The sequence below is a fragment of the Rhinolophus hipposideros genome, assembly GCF_964194185.1.
Source record: "Rhinolophus hipposideros genome assembly, chromosome: 16".
Taxonomy (NCBI): Eukaryota; Metazoa; Chordata; class Mammalia; order Chiroptera; family Rhinolophidae; genus Rhinolophus; species Rhinolophus hipposideros.
Genome location: NC_138062.1, coordinates 57179271 through 57196996, shown reverse-complemented (window position 1 = coordinate 57196996; position 17726 = coordinate 57179271). Strand labels below are relative to the sequence as shown.

Here is a 17726-nt window from a genome sequence, read left to right as displayed (position 1 = left end):
CCCTCCCACCCCATTGCTGGCTGTGGCCCTGCTGCTCCGGAGCCCAGGATCAGGAGGTGCCACATGTGAGCAGGAGGGGCCAGTCCTGCAGAGGCACTCCTGGGCCACCTGCTGCCACCCAGGTGTCACCCGCCATCTTGATGCCAGCTCCTGAAGCTCTCAACCTGCCCAGGAGGTGACCCACTTTCCACTATGCCAAAGGCAGGAAAAACAGCCCCTGGGAGGCTCATGGGAAAGCCCCGGCCACACCCACCTTTGTCCAGCAGCGTCAGTGACAGGGAGGCGAGATCGTTGAACTGAAAGAGAGAAGCCCAGAGTCAGGGGCCTTTGTGGAGTGGGTCCTGGTGAACGTTAGCAATGTCCACCCTGTTAAAATGGGCTTTTGCTTTGTAAGTGAGGGGTTCTGATATGAGAAGTGGCTTGGACGCTGTGTGTCCCCTCGGACACTTTCTGAGCTGTGTCTGTGAGCTGCTGGAGGGTTGAGGGGGTGCTGACTGCTCAGACCAGCAAGGGGACACGGGCTGTGGCCTCTGAATAATGACAAGAAATAGTTGGCATTTATCAGGGGCTTATTATGTACCAAAAGCTATATAAGCATCAACTCATTTTTCCCTCAAAACAACCCCACATGGCCCAGCAATTCTGCTCCTGGGGAGATACCCCAAATAACTGAAAACAGGTGTTCAAACAAAAACTGGTACACAAATATCACTGCGGCATGATTCACAACAGCCAAAAGGTGGAAACAACCCAAATACTCATCAATGGATGAGTGAATAAACAAAATGTGGTCCTTCCACACACTGGGTTGTCACTCAGCCATGAAAAGGACAGAGGCGCTGACACGCGCCACAACATGGATGGACCTTGAACACACGGTGCTCGGTGAGAGAAGCCAGACACACAAGGCCGCATTCATTTTCATTTTATGTGAAATGTCCAGACCAGGCATATCCACAGAGACGTGAAGAGGATTCGTGGTTGCCAGGGGCTGGGGTAGGGGATGGGGAATGAGTGTTGAAGACAAGGTTTCTCTTTGGGGTGATGGAATATTCTGGAATTAGATACAGGTAGTCGTTGCACAACACTGCAAATATACAAAATGCCACTGAATTGTTCACTTCAGAATGGTCAAAATGGTAAATTTTATGTTATATGTATTTTACCACAGTAAAATCCCCCACGGGGCAGGGTGTTTGAGGCCTCATTTCAGAGGCAGGAACACATGCCTAGGGTCACAGTGGCAGAGGACCCAGGATCTGCACCTAGGTCTGTGGGCTCCCACCCTAAGCCCCCTGCAAAATGCTTGCTCTTTGGGGGTCCACTGTCCACTGTGTCAAGCTCAGCGTTCCTCACTCTCATCCCTGCAGGCTGCCCCATGGCCCCCCACCTTTCTCTCTCCCCCGCAGAGTCCCACAGGCTGGGCCTTGCCGACACCCTCCCAAGGTCCTTGTGGTGGGGGCAGGGGGTGGTGGCTCACCTCTCCCATCACAGCGATGGGCGTCTCTCCGGTTGCCTCGGCGACGCGGTGCTCCACCAGGTAGAACATATACTCGTCATACAGCAGGCGGATGAGGTGGAAGGAGCCGAAGCTGGCGGCACTGCGCAGGGTGAGGTCGCGAATCACCATGGAGCTGGGGGATGGGCAGACAGATGCTGGACACCTTCCAGAGAGCAAGGAGTCCCAGGCGAGCCAGGCTTTTCTTCAGCTTTGAGGTTGTCTGGGGACCCCTTAGACCTATAAGGTGCCTGCCAGCTGCCAAGACTACCCCCGCATCCAGGTGGGACAGGCAGATGGGAGGTGGGCAGGAGCAGTAGCTCTAAGAAGAGGCCGCTGAAAACATAAACGTGACGGTCTCTGACACAGCCTTAGAGACCACCTTGGTAAGGGTCCTTCAGTGCCATTACTGAGTCCCCCCCAGTGGGCTGCCTTTCCCAGCCTTCCCACATCCTTCCCTCCTCCTGCCACTCCTCCGTCAGTGATTTAGGCACTGAAAAACAACACAGAATTACAGGGTGCTTTCGCCTTTTTCATCTAAAGCGGAGTTGGTAAACTACAGCTCAAAGCAGACCAAACCCAGCTTACCACCAGTTTTTGTACAACCTGCGAGGTAAGAATGGTTTTTACATTTTAAATGGTTGGGGGAAAAAGTCAAAAGAAGAATTTTATTTCATGACCCATGAAAAGTACCTGAAATTCACCTGTCAGTGTCTATAGTTTTATTGGCACACAGCCATGTTTCATTTACATGTTGTGTGCCATGTGCCAATAAAAGTATTACTGGAAAATACGTACTTATTCATTTTAAAAAGGAAGTATATAACATGGCTCCCAACCAGAAACCCTGGCCTACAAACACAACTAAGACGTAGCCCCAGACACCCAAATGCCCCATCTCAGAGCTCACCTACTCTGTGCCATTCAATCACTATTGTAGCAAAAAAAGAAACAGGCCGGGGCAAGAGAGGAAAGGAGACACAATGTAAATACAAACCATTACAGTAATTAAATAAGGGGGTCATCACACTGGGGTAGCACTGGGGTAGCCTCGAACCTAGTAAGCAAACCAAAATCTAAACTGGAGTCAATGCACTTGACTCTGAGAGTGAAACTTACAACCAGTCACAAACAGCCAGTTCTCAAAGCTACTGGAGCTGTAGCCAATCAAATCATGTCCCTGCTTTTCTTAGCCAATCAAATTATGTCCCTGCTTTGCTCAGCCAATCAAATCATGTCCCTGCTTTACTTAGCCAATCAAATCCTGTCCCTGCTTTGCTTCCTCATCTTCTCTATAAACACTTCTCCCTCTCCTGTGGGTGGAGGCCCCAACCACTTTGGGTTTGATGCTGCCGAATCCGAATTGATATTTGCTCAAATAAACGTTTGGAAATTTTAATGTGCCTCAGGTTAGCTTTCAGTAGGCTGAAAAATGTCTATAGTTTGTGTATTAACTGAGGCTGCAGGTGAGCCAGTAAAGACAGCCGACAGCACATCAGTTCTTTGAATTTGTTTCGCATCTTCCTGGAGCAGCACGTAGACGCACTCAAGGCACTTCTGTTCAGCTGTGGGAAAAGAACTGGCTTGAGCTGGCTGTGACTTTGAGATGGCTTAGGAAGGGTAGCCAAGGAGAGAACCCAGGAGGTGACTGTTCAAACGGGCACTTTCAAAAGCAAAGGTCATTGAAGAACGTTCATGAATGCAAAGGCTGTGCTCATACGTGGACAGAGTGAAAAGGCTTGGGATGTGTGACACTTTCTCTTTAGCAGCTTCTTTGGTTCTGCATGGGGACCCCGCCCCCCAAAAGTAAATAGGAGAACATGGACTGTGGGTTCCTGGGAGGAGGCCACTCCCTGCCCACCTCTCACTGTCTCTCTCCCCACCTTCCTTTCCCCACTCCCAGGAAGCTTGCTTGGTTTGACATTTCGCCAGCTCCCTTCTCCTGAACAGTCTGTCAGCCACAGGGTAACACAGGTATGGACACTGCTGATATCTCAGGCTATTCCAACACTGTGTTTGCTGCTGCTGCTAGGGGACCCCAGGTCCACATGCTTTGGGTCTCATTGCCCCTCTGTGGCCCACCCAGCTCAGTCCCAACCCCCCTTTCCCTGCAGCCCCCCACCTCCTGGGGATCAGGCCCTGGTACTCTGCACCCCCCACCCCCAGCCTTGGTGTCGGGTGTGATGCTTCAGCTCAGGTAGCTTTTCTGAATGTCTCTGTGGTCGCTTGGTATATTTTGGGTCCTCCACATGGGCTTGTAGCTTCCTGCAGTAGGAACGTCAGCGGGACTCGACTATGAGAAGCTCATCCCGAGCTTGGCAATCCTCCACGAAGCCCCGGCCCACCTGTTTACCATTTTCTGGTGGATGCTACAGAAATAAATCCCTTAAACCTAATAACAGGAAGCTGGGTAGTGTTTCAGTCCCTATGGAGAAAAGCACCCCGATCTCACAAGGCGACAACCCCCTGAGACTCTTAGCCGCGTTCTCGTCTTTGTTTCCACATGTCCACCACTCTTGATCTTGTTTCCCAGCAACCTCCTTCCATGGGCATGGGATCACACCCCTGTACACTGTCTCTGTACCCACAGAATCAGAGGTGTACCCTCTTCCTCGTTTATCATCTCAATGTTGCTTTATCATACTTTTGGGCTAAATCAGCATTCTCTTATGTGGAGATGGGATGTTAAGTGTCCAGCTGAGCCACACAGAATATTAGGTCTACATTTCCTTCCTTGTTCATTCACTCAACCAACACTTAGGTGCTGGGGACAGAGCAGTGCACAGAAGCAACGTCCTGGCTCTTGGGGAGTGTGAGGAGAGGAGACATACAACAGATAGGCAGATAGAGAACGAAGTGACGGGTGACCATGGGAAAAAGCAGGGCCTGGGGGACAGGATGAGAAGGGGCATGCTATCACGTAGAGAGGTCTGGGAGGGCTTCTCTGATGATGATCAAGTCACGGCAGGGAGAGGGCAGTGCAAAGGCCCTGAGGTGGCAAGGCCAGGGTAGAGCATGAGGAGGAAGCTGGGAACACGGAGTTACTGGGCAGCTGGCTAAGGGGCCAGCAAACTTCTTTTCTTTTTTGATAAGACCCAGAGAGTAAATATTTTCAGCTTTGTGGCCACATGGTCACACTTCTCTGTTCGAAACTGCTCAACTCTGCTAAGGATCCATACATGAATGAGTATGGGCGAGTGCCAATGAAATAGTATTTGCGCGGTCAGGTGGAGGGTGACCTGATTCGCTGGCCAGAGCTCACCGATGGCCTGGATCACGCACGGCCTGAAAGCCTTAGAACACCTTTCATTTTCCTGGGGTTAATTGCCTCCTTAAAACATGCTCAATTTCCCACGTGTTTGTCACTAATGAAGGGAGCACAGTCCATGTCTTGTGGAAGGCCGGTTCTCCTGTCCTGTCTGCACAGGTCACAATCTCAGTGTGGACACCGTTTTCCTTCAGAATTCTGAAGACGCTACTTAGCTGTGGTCTAGATTCTGCATACTGGCTCAGTCAGGACATACTGTTCTGATTCCTAGGGCTTCAACGTGGCCTGTGGCTTTCTCATGGAAGCTTTTCCAACCATCTCCTAACCTTGCTGCTCTGCAATTTCACAGGCAGGTTCCTTGGGGAGGGTCTCAATCGTTGTGCTGGGAACTTGGTGGCTTCTTCAGTTTGGAGACTGGTGCTCTGCAGTTCTGGGATAGCTTCTTGATTATGTTTTTATTATTTTCTTTCCCTCCATTTTCTCTCAAAGAAAAATTCGTATCAGCTGGATATCGAACCTTTTGGATCTTTTCATTTTTGGTTCATGAGTTCTCTTTCTCCCTCTTTTCCTTCTTTCTCCTTACTGTTTTCTTTCTCATGTTTACTTTCTGTGATGATTAGTTTTATATGTCAACTAGTTAGGCTATAGTACCCAGTTATTCAATCAAACACTGGTCTAGGTGTTACTGTTTTGTGGCTGTGGTTCACATCTACCTTCTGTTGACATTAAGTGAAAATTGCTCTCCCTGACATGGGTGGGCCTTATCTAATCCGTTGAAAGGCCTTCAGAGCAAAACTGAGGTGTCCCCCAGGAGGAAGTCCCACCTGTGGCCTGCAGTGTCAGCTCCTGCCCGAGAGCTTCCAACCTGCTGGCCTGCCCTGCAGATCGCAGACTTTCTAGGCCCTACCGCTGCGTGAGCCAGTTCCTTGAAATCAATCTTGTTATATATATTAACACATAATAATAATTATTTCTATATTTATGTGTAATTATGATTAACTATAATATATTTACTTACATACTTAAAAAATGTATGCCCCTGACACACCTGGCCCTTGCCCAACTCCGTTCCATGGCGACACATGGACCGCAGGGGCACAGACGCCCGTTTCTGCCTCCTGCTGCACTTGGCAGTCAACAAAGGCTGATGGCTGCTTCCCGCTTGGCTCACTGCCCTAACTGAGCACCTCACACCATCTCCCAAACGCTTGCTCGCATCTGCCATGTGCCGTCATCTGTTCTCCTGTGCTCCTTGTTCTGGGGGTTTATGCCTTTTAACCACTTTCTTTAAACCACTTTGTGAAGTGTTGCTAGGGAGCAGAACTAAATGCATGGGCTGAAGTTGCTTGTTTTTCCAGAAGGCCCGATGGCGATGATTCCCGGCTGTGGAAGCCTGCCACCTTCTTTTAGGCCCGGGGAGCCGCTGTGCCCCCCTCAAGCTAGAATGAAGCCCATCACTGATGGCAGGACAATCTCTGGAGCTCCCACCTCACCCTCCCAGAGTTCCCTTGGTGGTCAGGGGCACTTACCTATAAAAAGACCATTTTAGCAGGAACTGCCGGGCGGCCTTGGGGAAACTGGGGCTGCCCGCGTGCTGCTTCAGGACCTGGGTGACCACGTTGTCGAGCCAGCGGGCCCACTGGTCCAGGGAACTCTGCTGCTGCAGGGTCAGCTTGAAGTCCTGCTCCAGCCGCTGCACAACGCTCTCCTCGCACTGGCACACCCACGAGGCCTGCTCCTGAGGGTGCAGGGGGCGGCGGGTCAGGATGGAGTGTCAATGACAGCTCTCCATACCAATGCTGCAGGTGGGCGCACAGGGACCCAAGCACTAGCTCGGGACAGGGTCTCATCCCGGCGTGCACACCATCTCGCCTTTGGCCTTTTCCGACTATGGCCAACTAGTGTTAGCATCACCCCACCTGGCAGGGATGGAAGGACCAGAGCCTGCCCCGCTTCTATGGACTTCAATCCGGGTCCTAGATCCAGAGCTCAGAGTACACAGCCATGTCTCTGTGTTATTTTACTTTTTTATTTTATTTTTCAATTCTTTTGTTTTCTTTTTTCTTTTTTTATTGGGGAACAGTGTGTTTCTCCAGGGCTCATCAGCTCCAAGTCAAGTCATTGTCCTTCAAGCTAGTTGTGGAGGGCGCAGCTCAGCTCCAAGGTCAGTCACTGTTTTCAGTCTTAGTTGCAGGGGGCGCAGCCCACCATCCCATCTGGGAGATGAACCGGCAACCTTGTGGTTGAGAGCTCGTGCTCTAACCACCTGAGCCATCGGCTGCCCCTGTGTTGTTTTATTTTTGAGGGGTCACTCTTGTGAATGTGTTTTAGTGGATAATCTCAGGGCAGCATGACCCATTTGCCGATGGCCTGCACTCTTCTAAGCCCAAAGAGAGAACTGTGAACATGGCAGCAGGAAGGTACATTTTTTTTTTTAAGGAGGGCACAGCTCACAGTGGCCCATACGGGGATCGAACAGGCAACCTTGGTGTTATCAGCACCACGCTCTAACGAACTGAGCTAACCGGCCACCCCGGGAAGGTATATTTTTAAAGGAAAAGAACCAAGGTGATGGTCCCACCACCTGGATGATAGGGGGACCTGAGAGATCACGGAGTGGAAACATGGGGTCCCTGGGTGTGCCCGCCCTGAAGCTGGTTCATGCAACACAAACGTGCATGCTGGCTCTGCTGTTGGATGAATTTGGGAGGTTTGCACATTTTTCTAGGCCAGTAGGGTGGGGGTCGCAGCTCGTGGCCTCTGCTCTGCAGCTCCGCTCTGCAGCTCGGCCCGAGCCCCTGGCCCAGGCGGTGGGGAGGGGAGCCTGCGGGAAAGTCACCTGCACGTTGGCGAAGTCCACGCGGTTGAGGTCGCTGAGCATCTGGTTGATCTGGGAAGCGTTCTGAAGCACCGCCCGGGCTGCCTGCGCCAGGTGGTTGAGGGACGTGTACCTCCGCAGGGTCTGCGCGAAGGCGCTGACCACGCCCACCTGTGACGGAGGATGGCAGGGGAGGATGAGGCTCGCGCACCGGGAAAGCTTGTTTTCTCTTCTTGGAGGGAGCGACTCAGGGACGGAGCAGGGGCCGGGAAGCGGGACCCACAGCTTCCGGTGACAATCTCAAGGACCCGAAGAGGGAGAATCAGTGAAGGGCACAGATGTCACCAGGGCATCACGTGGCATCTATAGCAGACGCTGTGGGACGGGTGGGTTAGAATGCAACCCCTTTGGCTCTCTGGAGGAGTGGGTGAAAATACAGGCGCCACTGGATCAGACTCTGGGGGGGATGGCCTGGGAATCTGAGATTTTTAATAACCGGGCTTCTCTGGCACCCTGAAGTTTCAGTCTCATCGGCCTAACAGCGATTCCAGGATGTAGGCAGGTAAACCAGACGCCCAGAATCTGGCCTCGTCTATATTTGGCCGCTCCTTAAGAAATGCTGATGAGAACAGTCACAGAAGCTCATTCTTTTCTTTTCTTTTCTTTTTTTTTTGCATGGGGGTCAAATCTCCACATTCAAATTCTGATTTGTGGCCAAGACTATAGTAATAAGGATAGATAGAGCAAGACTAAATTCCTCTTCTTTCATGAGCATAGAAACATTCCATCTGTGGTGAGCTGATCCAAATGGGTCCCATCAAATGGCCTCCTCTGTCGCACTTCCTCAGGGCCCCTGAAGGGACACACAGGAGCACGCTCCTGGCCCCCTCCGCTCACAGCACGGCAGGGCCCGAGGGGTCCCAGACTCCAACCCCAACAGTTACCTTGGTCTGAACGACCTGCTGTGGGAAGTCGCTCATGGCGTTCGTCAGCCAGCCTTCCAAGCTCTTGGCAAAGTTGCGGATAGCCTGTGTCAGGGTGCCTGTGGGATCAAAGCACGACACTACCAGTGAGAAGGGCAGCGTCTCGCCCTGCCAGGATGCGCACAGTGTGAGAGGCAAGCTCAATGCAAGGTACCACCCCGCACGCAACACAGGAAAAGCGGAGGACGGAGCGGCACAAGGGCGGGTGAGAATCAGGACACTGAGGGAGGCCTGCAGTACGAGTCGGCCTGTGCAGACCGTCCATGTCTGTTCATCTGTCTACACTAGTGGGTCTCAGCCAGGGCCTTCCTGCCCCAGGGACACTGGGCAATGTCGGGACATCTGTGGTTGTCGTGACTGTGGGGGGGCTCCTGGCATCAAGTGGATGGGGCCAGGGATGCTGCTCAGCCCCCCACAGTGCCCAGGTGGCCCCCCCAGAGTCATCCAGCCTCAATGTCAGCAGCGCCGAGGCTGAGAGCCCCTGATATACATGTTATGTATGGAAATATGTTCTACCAACTTCCAAAATGTATTGAGATGGCTTACAATAAGAAATAATTAAGACTTATAAAAAAGTCCCCAAAATGTAAAAGTAAATGCACCCGAAACTCAAACCTTAATATAGACACTCTGTTGCACACTACACTGAATAGTTGTCTGGCAGGCAAGGCCAGAGGAGAAACGCAGCCATCAACACTGTTTCCCATTTTCTGGCACAAAAGCAGCAGACCAGTTCATTAAGACAGACGGGGACTTCCAAGCGCTGACACAGGTATGTACAGTCACCTGCCAAGGGTAAGCCGTGGAGCACACTGCAGCCATTGATTAAGAGCCAGGCCTCCGTGCCCAGCTTCCTCCCCCTTTACTAGGCCCACGCAGGAGGGCCTGGAAGTTAGGGCGCCGGCACTGCGGGCGCCCCCTGGTGGTGGTTGTTGTCTCACCACGAGACACCCTGGGAAGGTCCCCCAGCAGGTGTAGCCATCAAGGCCCGCGATTTTGTTTTTGTCCCCCTCCTTTGATCTATTAAGGTCGCTGGAATCTGGACAAAGTTCTGTAGAATCCACCTTTGGCGCTAAAGAGTCGCAGGGTTGGGAGGAAGCGGAGCTCAGCATCAGATCAACCCCAGGGGCGGTGGGTTAAAACCCAATTCAGGGCTTTCAGCAAATGCAGTCCCGAGGGGGAGGGGAGTCCTGTGACCTTGACCCCACCCTCTAGAATCTCCTCTGGGGACATCGGAGACTGGATGTGACCTGGAACCCCACAGCTTTGGGCAGCAGCACCCACCTCTGAGCCCAGCCAGAGCCACTGCTCGGCCCCTCCTAGTCTCCCGGGGTCAGTGACAAAGTTGAGCATCTTCCGGGGTGCCTGAGCCGCTGCTCTCACTGGACTCTCGGTGCCCCAAGTCTGAGAGGGGCCCCCCGGTGAGGTGGCTGCAAGGACACAGGGACAGGAAGCGGGGAGGCGGGAGGGGAGTGCTTACTGGGCACGGGCCGCAGCACGTCTGGGATGAGGATCTCCACTAGGGCTTGGTAGAGGATGTGGTCGCAGCTCCTCATCCACTTGAGGATGGGGTCACATTTACACAGAGACACCAGCTTATCCTTCGGGAGGACGGCGGCTTCGGGGTTCTCGTCACTGTGGGGGGTGAGGGAGATGAAGTGAGCTGCAGCCCCACAACTGCCTGAGGCCTGTGGAGTCGTCAGGGCCTGTATTCCCCACGCGGGTCCACACCGTCCCTCCCCTGTGGCTACAGCTGAGGTGACTGCTCTTTGGCACATGGTCACCTCCAAAATCACTCACTCGAAACAAGGGACTGGGCAATGAGAATTACAAACCAACCATCAGAGGTACAAAATACAACATATGCTCAAGGTGGGGGGCAGCGCTATTTCTTGAAAAGTTGACGCGTTTGCCTGTGGGTCAGTGTGGGTGTCATTGGGCCTGTCTGGTGGGACAGCAGTACCTGGCCGGTAGAGAGGCAGGGCCCTCGCTGGAGGAGGGTTTAGAATTCCAGAAGGAAAGCCACAGCTTCTCAATGTAGTGGAACTGGAGGTTCATCACGACATCTAAAGTTGCCTGGGAGTAAAAAAGGCCGGTTAATGTGCAAATGTGTATGTTAAACAGTTTACAGACCATGTGTCATCAGGACCTGCCAAGCAAGCAGCCATGACACAGGCTGTAGGAAGAAGGGGGGGGGCTTTTGAAATCCAGAGACCACAGAGGGGATGGAAATGGACAGAGGGACACCGTCCAGCGGGGACAGTCTATCTACTGCTTGGCTAGAGTGAGCCGGGGCCGCTGTGTCATCGGGGACAATTGGGGATGTCTGAGCACCTGGTGGTTCTGGTGATGGGCCTGGGGAAGCATGCTTGGCTCTGCACCCAGTGCCTGGGGGACACCAAGGCTCCCACTGAAGCCCCACGGCCCAGGCACGGGCTCTTCCCGGGGCTGCCCTGAAGGGTGTGGTCACCTCGCAGTGCCGCCGGTAGGCCAGCTGCAGGGCCTTGACGTCATGTAGTGTGACACTCTCCTGCAGCAAGACGCTGCCCAGGTCAGGCGCTGGAAACTCCGGGAACACGTGGGAGACATCTGGGGGATGGAAACAGGGTCACCAGCGGCCCTGCAGAAGGTCTCCCCATAGAAGCCGGGTCGGGAGCCCCATGTGCTGTGGGACGCTGGCCAGACGTATCAGCGACTGCTCGACAGCCCTAGGGTGGCGTCCTGGCTCCGCTGAGCAGTCACACAGCTTCTGTAAGCTTTGGTTTTCTCAGGTACAGAATGGGGACAGCACTGAGCATTGTCGTCCCCCCACTCCCCACAGACACACATACACACATGAAATATGCTGAGACAAAGTATAGAGCCTAGGGCCAAGAAAACAGCAAGTGCTCTCATCACCCCACATCACCCCAGCATGGGTGCCACCCAGGGCAGTGCATCTGGGGACAAGGCCGGCCCAGTGGTGACCTCCTGGCTTGACAATCTCTCCAGAAGACCTATCACAGGAGGGCTCTGTTCAGGCTCAAAAAATACACTCAAAATACACCAAGGCCACTGCTGTCTCAATGTGTGTATATTTCTGACACGGGTCCCAATAACTCTCCCTGGGCGTGTCCAAGTGGCAGTCTCTGAGTGAGGACGCACTCCTGGAGCAGTGGGGTCACCTGGGATGGGACTCTCCAGAGCATATCCCAAGGAACAGGGCCCGGCTGCCCTGTGTGGGAGCTCTGGGAGAGGAGAGACCCAGTTTTAGGGGTCCTGAGTATCTTGAATGTTCCAGTAAGCAAGGAAGACAACCCAGCTGAGTCCTGCTGCTGCCCTTGGCTAACAGATTTTAAAACAGGACATCTAGTCCTCTCTCTGATGGGCATTCCATTTTATTTACTTCTTTTTCTGGTGGACTCTTTATCCATGAATTTGGGGGGCAGACGCTGATCTCAGGGATGTGGCATCTCAGGGAAGCCACGAAGAAGTGGAATGTGATGGAACTGTCTCTGTCATTCAAAAAGCGTCGTACAAGAAGACTGTTTAGAGCACCCATTGCGGTGCTGCTGGTGTTGAAACCCACAAGCACCCAGAAGGGCCGAGCAGACCCCGAGCTTTCACAGCGGGCCCTGCACCCAGGTGGGGTGCTCCCCGCTCACCTATGTACTGCTGGTGCTGCTGGCTCTGTGCGGCCATGGCCTGCTCTGGCGTGCTGTGGAGACTGCTGTGGGAGCCACTGTCCCCAGGGCTGTCTGTCTTCTGGGCCGGCCGGTACCTGGGCAGGGGACACATGGGCCACCATGAGGACCCAGCAACACTGCTCAGAATGGGACTAAGTGTGCTTTAGTGTGTGCGTGTGTATAATTTGTAAATGATTATGGTCAAATACACATAACAAAATTGATCATTTGAACCATTTTTAAGAGTTTCGTTCAGTGGCATTAAGCACATTCACCTTGTCATACAACCATCCCCACCATCCATCTCCAGAACATTCCCATCTTCCCAAACTGACACTCTGTCCCCATTAAACACTCACTCCCCTCCCCCAGCCCCTGGCACCACCATCTACTTCCTGTCTCTGTGGATTTGACTCCTCTGGGGACCTCCTGTGAGTGGGATCACACAGTGTTTGTCCTTCTGTGTCTGGCTGATGTCCTCAAGGTGCACCTATGATACGTTGTCACATGTGTCAGAATGTCCTTTCTCTTTATGGCTGGATCCTATCCCATTGCATGGATATACTACATTTTTTTTTTTATCCATTCATCATCTGCTGTTGGATACTCGGGTGGCTTAGATGTATATATACAGAGGGTGCCAAACAAATGTATACAAATTTTAAGAAAGGAAAAAACCTGTATTAAAATTGTAATCCTCAATATACACCAATAACAAAAGATGAATACTAGTCACGTTTGACTTCTGCAATTACAAGAGGTGCTCAAAGTGGTTACCATCAGCGTTTTAATACGGTTTTTCCTTTCTTAAAACGTGTATACATTTTTTTGGCCCCCTCTGCATATATTTGAATGCTTCTTTCTTAGAAGACAAGTGAACTTCTTTACATAGAATCACAAATACCTTACCATTATATGGTCTCGAAGGGAATTCTGAAACTGTCCTTTTCCCTGAGCCAGAAAGCAGTGGACAGTGTGTGTGGGCAGCAAACTGGGAGACACAACAGAGAAGTCCTTCTGGGTCCTAATGTCCCTCAGAGCCCAGAGGGATGCTGCCAGGTGGAGGGTGCGGCAGGAAGGGTGGGGTGGGGGGGCCCCTGTCTGAGCTGGGGGTGCCTTTCTTTGTGGAAAGGGGGGTCAGGCTCACTGTGAGGAGGAAGAAATGCCTCAGATGTGCACGGGCCACCTGGCCTGGGGGGGTACAAGCCGGTTGCTATGAAATATGTATATGTGCTCCTAAAATAATACGCTGTCTGGTGGAGATAGATCCATAGGTGTTTACAGGCGCCGAAACCAAACAAGAAGAAGCTATCGAGCCCATGTCTGTGGAACAACCAGGGTCAGAGTGGACTGTTGGTTCCATTCTGATGTGTTGGCTCCGGGAGAACATTCCAGAGACTCTTCTGTGACCGCCACTCCTGTGATTGCCATGTGGTTAGAAGTCACTGGGACACTTTAAAGCAGCGGAAATGGGGTTTTGAGCATCACAGATTGGCTGAGGCATGAAGGTGCCATGTGGGGGTTAAAGGGGCACAGTCCCCGCCCTGGAACAGCCTGGACTCTGGACAGGGAGCCCGGGACACTGGGAGGCTGACATTCCAGTGGGAGCCTCAATAGGATAAACTATGGCTTACAGGGCTAGTTCTGTTGCTCATTTTGTAAATAAAATTTTGTTGGCACGCAGCCATGCCCTCCTGTTGGCTGATTACCCCTGGTGGCCCTCGGCTACAGCAGCAGACTGAGCAGTCACTACACAGACACTCTGGCTTGCAAAGCCCAAGGTATTTGCTCTCGGCCCTTTACAGAAAAGTTTGCTGACTCCTGCCTTTAAAGATGAGTAGGTTTGTGAGGGGTAGAGAACATTCCAGAAAATGCCCAGGCCTTTCCAGCCCTCAGAGCAAAATGTCAGGAAGAAGCAACAACTTAAATCTATAGGCTTCTTTCTCCTGGCTTCTTGGGTTATTTTCAGTGCTCTCTCTCTTTTGTTCTTGGTAGTTGAAATATTAAAGATCTGTGATACCAACTCTATGACACTCTGGAAAAGGTGAAACTATGGGGACAGTCAAAAGCTCAGGAATGCCAAGGGTTAGGAGAGCGAGGGATGTGGAGGTGGGGCACAGGGGCTCTTTAGGGCAGTGAAATAGTCTATGATACCATTCTGAGGGACACGTCATGATACACAGAATGTAACCAGGATGAACCCTAGTATAAACCGTGGACTTGGGGTGACATCGACAACATGTCAACAATGCAGGTTCAATTGTAACAAACGCACTGCTCTGGTCAGGGATGGTTGACAGTTGGGGGAGGCTGTGCGTGTAGTGGGGAGGGCTCTATGGGGAGTCTTTGCACTTTTTACTCAATTTTGCTGTGACCTAAAAGTGCTCTAAAAAATAATGTGTATATTCTTTAAAAAACAGAACACTCTGGAAGCTGCTAGCTGGGTGAGGCTACGTCCTCAGCCCCGAGTCCTGACGCCCTCCCTTCAGGCCAGTGGAGGTGAATGCCTTGGTTCTCCCGGGATGCTGGAGACCGAGGTTCATCGGTCTCCACTGTAGGACAGGAGTCCCCTTGCGAGGATGGATTTAATGTTTGAGAACCCCCTCCCTGCATTCTCTTCAGGGAAACTCCTCCTCAGGCTGGCCTCAGCCCTGGTCACCCACCTGGGCTTCTGGTGCACAGGCTGTTGCCGCATGGCCATGTACTGGGTGTCCTCCTGCAGCCGATTCAGGGGTGAGTCTGGCTTCAGACGGATCCCATAGTAATGATACTTGGAGTTGCCCCTAGAAACCAAACATCCGGGTCAGTGCTCTCTGCAGACATCCTGAAGGACAGGAGGTGCTGTCTGGGTCCTTCCCGTATGTTGGGCCCCAGGGTTCAGTATTCCCTGCACCATGTGGGAAATGTTCACGGGCTGCTTCATGTCCAGAGGGATTGAAGAAATCCTGCACACAACCTCCCGCTCTGGGAGGTTCTCCTCTAGCATTTTAGTATGATAAAGGCTCTGAAAAGTCCTGCAGTGAGAAAACCAGTCCCAGGTCTATGTGCTGTAAGGACGGTCTCTGTCAAGGATCAAAGGTGGCAGAGTTCAGGAGGAGACCCACACATTCTCTTGGTCAGGATGCCGGCTTCTGACCGTGCACGAAGGAACCCTGACCCCGAGTTCTGTGTGACCTCACTGAGTGTAGGCACCGAGCCTGGCCTGCTGCAGATCACGGCCACATGCGCTCTAGGCCACCCACTTTGACTAGAGTACGACCACCTTTTTCTAGTGAGAGAAGTGCTCACATTATTGCCTGGGATAAGTTTATGACACATGATGTTCGCTGGCTGCGGTAGGCCAATGGCAGGCCATGGCAGGTGGGTCCAAGAATAGCAAAAAACATCAAGAAATAATAAATCCAACTCTCCTACACAATCCAGAGGCAGCTTTTTAAAAACCCGTTATTGTGGAAAATTTCAAACAAGGAGAGGGAGCTGGAGCGAACCCCCATGTGCCGTCACCAGGAGAGAACCGGACCCATGCCCCAGCCCAGGCCAGGACCATGCTGCCGCCAATTCAGGGCAATTCCAAGTTCACCGAAGGCGTGCCAGTCGGGATGTGTGGAGAGGAGGAGGAAGCTGGCTTTCTGTATAAAGGGAGAAGAAGGACAGATGGGTGTAGGGGGCTGCTGGATGCACCCCTCTACCCACCTGGTGCCCAGTCGCCGCGTCCTCAGGCCCATAAACACGGAGCGGATCAGTTTCCCAAAAGAAGCGGCATTCACAGGGTCCAGCTTGTGTTCCTGGCAGTGTCGAAGGTAATGGTTGTATAGAGAGCTTCGGGGGAGACTGACACCTTCAGCAGTTTCATAATTATCTAGTAGCCACTGGAGCTGGAGAAAGAAAGACACATTTCCGTTCGTCAAAATCCCCCCAAACACCAAAATGCTGACATTGGACTCATTAAGAGCATCACATGCTTTCCCTCCACTAACGTGACGAGGAAATTCATTGCTATTGTCACCGATTTGGATCCAAGAGATTCTGGACATGTTACTTAGCTTCCTTTCACCCGCTTCTTTATTCCTTCAGTTTTCAGCCTGGTCTTCAGGCTCCTTGACTTAATTGAGAAAAACCTGCATAGACGGAGACTTCGTAGAATCTGTCTTTATAATCATTTAAACACCCACACGCCCTGCACGCCGTTGAAACGCCAAGTGTCTCCTAAACCTATGGGAATGGAGATCAATTCTGATGACAAGAGTCAAGAAAACTCACGGGCCCGTGAGCACGGCGCCGTGCCTCAGTGTGGTGGTCTACGGAGACGAACCACTACCTATCTCCTGCGGGCCCGGACCGAGCAGAGCAGACAGAAACTGAGTAAAATCCTTAAGAGGCTAATGTGCCAAGTTTTGTGCTCAGGCCAAGGCAGGAAAAAGAATTAAAGGCCAAATTCGCTGTTCCCAGAGGTTGGCATTGAGTTGGAAGGGCAGGAGCTGGCCTCGTAGAAAGCTAAGTCCCCACCCACATGGGGCAGCGTGCAGATGCAGGCCCCCCGCCTGGGAACCCCTGAGCACAGTGCCCTGAAGGCTGTGGTTTGATTCTGGCTTCTGCTCTGTTGTGAGCACACAAGGCCTGACCCGTGCATCGGCTTTGGGGACAGGCAGGAGCCCTGTGCACAGGATCCCAACTGGGGCAGGATGGCTGAGGGAGGAGGGCTGTCTGAGCAGCCACCCGGGTGCAGAGCACTGAGGGGCTCCCTGCTGGCCCTGACCACCTCTGCGGTCCTGGCGTGCTGGGCTCCTGCCTGGCCCCGTGCCCTTCGCATCCATCCAGATCCAGAGTGAGCGTCTCCCCTGGGACATTGAGCCCCCCACCCCCACCCCCCACCTATGGCCTGTACCCCACTGCACTCCACGCCCCTTTGTGGCCCCAATCAGGCAGCATGTAAGCTGAAAAGTCAGCCCTTTGCAAAAAGTTTTATTATGGAAAGTCTCTATCACGCACAGAGGTAGTGAGAATGATTTAAGGAACTCCTGCCTCAACAGGCATCAGCCTACGGCCATTTTATTTTGTCTAAGCCCCACCCACAGCCTTCTGCTTGTCCTAAGCCGTTTTAAAATGAACCGACGACACTTCATTTCATCCCTGGGGCCTCCCCGCTCACACGTAGGCCTGAGTGACAGGTGGGTGGTGGGGACAGCTGGGGGTCTGGATGCCAGAATGAGGCAGGTTTCAGAGGCAGAGGGTGGGCACGCTGGACGTGCAGGATGAAGGCGTGGGAGCAGGGCAAAGATCCAGGACTGACAGAGCAGAAGGTCCTTTAATAGAAAGACAGGCATTGGGCATCAGCGAGGGCTGGGGAGTGGGTTCTGCTTTGGGGAGGAGGAGGTGAAGGTCTGGGCTGATGTTCGGGGCAGAGGTTAGGACCAGATGTGTAACCCTGGCACCACGGAGCTGAGGACAGGGTCTCGGTGGGATGTGCAGAGATTTGTCGCACACGGGCACTGCC

The 17726-nt window shown here is 52.6% G+C and overlaps 1 protein-coding gene across 12 annotated transcripts in view; it reads right to left on the bottom strand.

Annotated features, from left to right (window-relative positions):
* Window positions 1-17726, bottom strand: part of RFX2 (regulatory factor X2) — a 93580-nt gene that overhangs the window by 2037 nt on the left and 73817 nt on the right. For 10 of the 12 annotated variants that reach the window (XM_081076094.1, XM_081076089.1, XM_081076087.1 and 7 more), the window contains 11 exons: window positions 15926-16107; window positions 14896-15015; window positions 12212-12327; window positions 11038-11156; window positions 10531-10643; window positions 10048-10202; window positions 8529-8626; window positions 7606-7755; window positions 6296-6504; window positions 1481-1634; window positions 254-296 (listed from right to left, as the gene is read on the bottom strand). In XM_081076094.1, coding sequence (XP_080932220.1) covers window positions 254-296; window positions 1481-1634; window positions 6296-6504; window positions 7606-7755; window positions 8529-8626; window positions 10048-10202; window positions 10531-10643; window positions 11038-11156; window positions 12212-12327; window positions 14896-15015; window positions 15926-16107 — 1459 coding nt within the window. The remainder of the gene's footprint in view (window positions 1-253; window positions 297-1480; window positions 1635-6295; window positions 6505-7605; window positions 7756-8528; window positions 8627-10047; window positions 10203-10530; window positions 10644-11037; window positions 11157-12211; window positions 12328-14895; window positions 15016-15925; window positions 16108-17726) is intronic. The other 2 variants (XM_081076092.1, XM_081076086.1) reach the window with 1 other exon arrangement.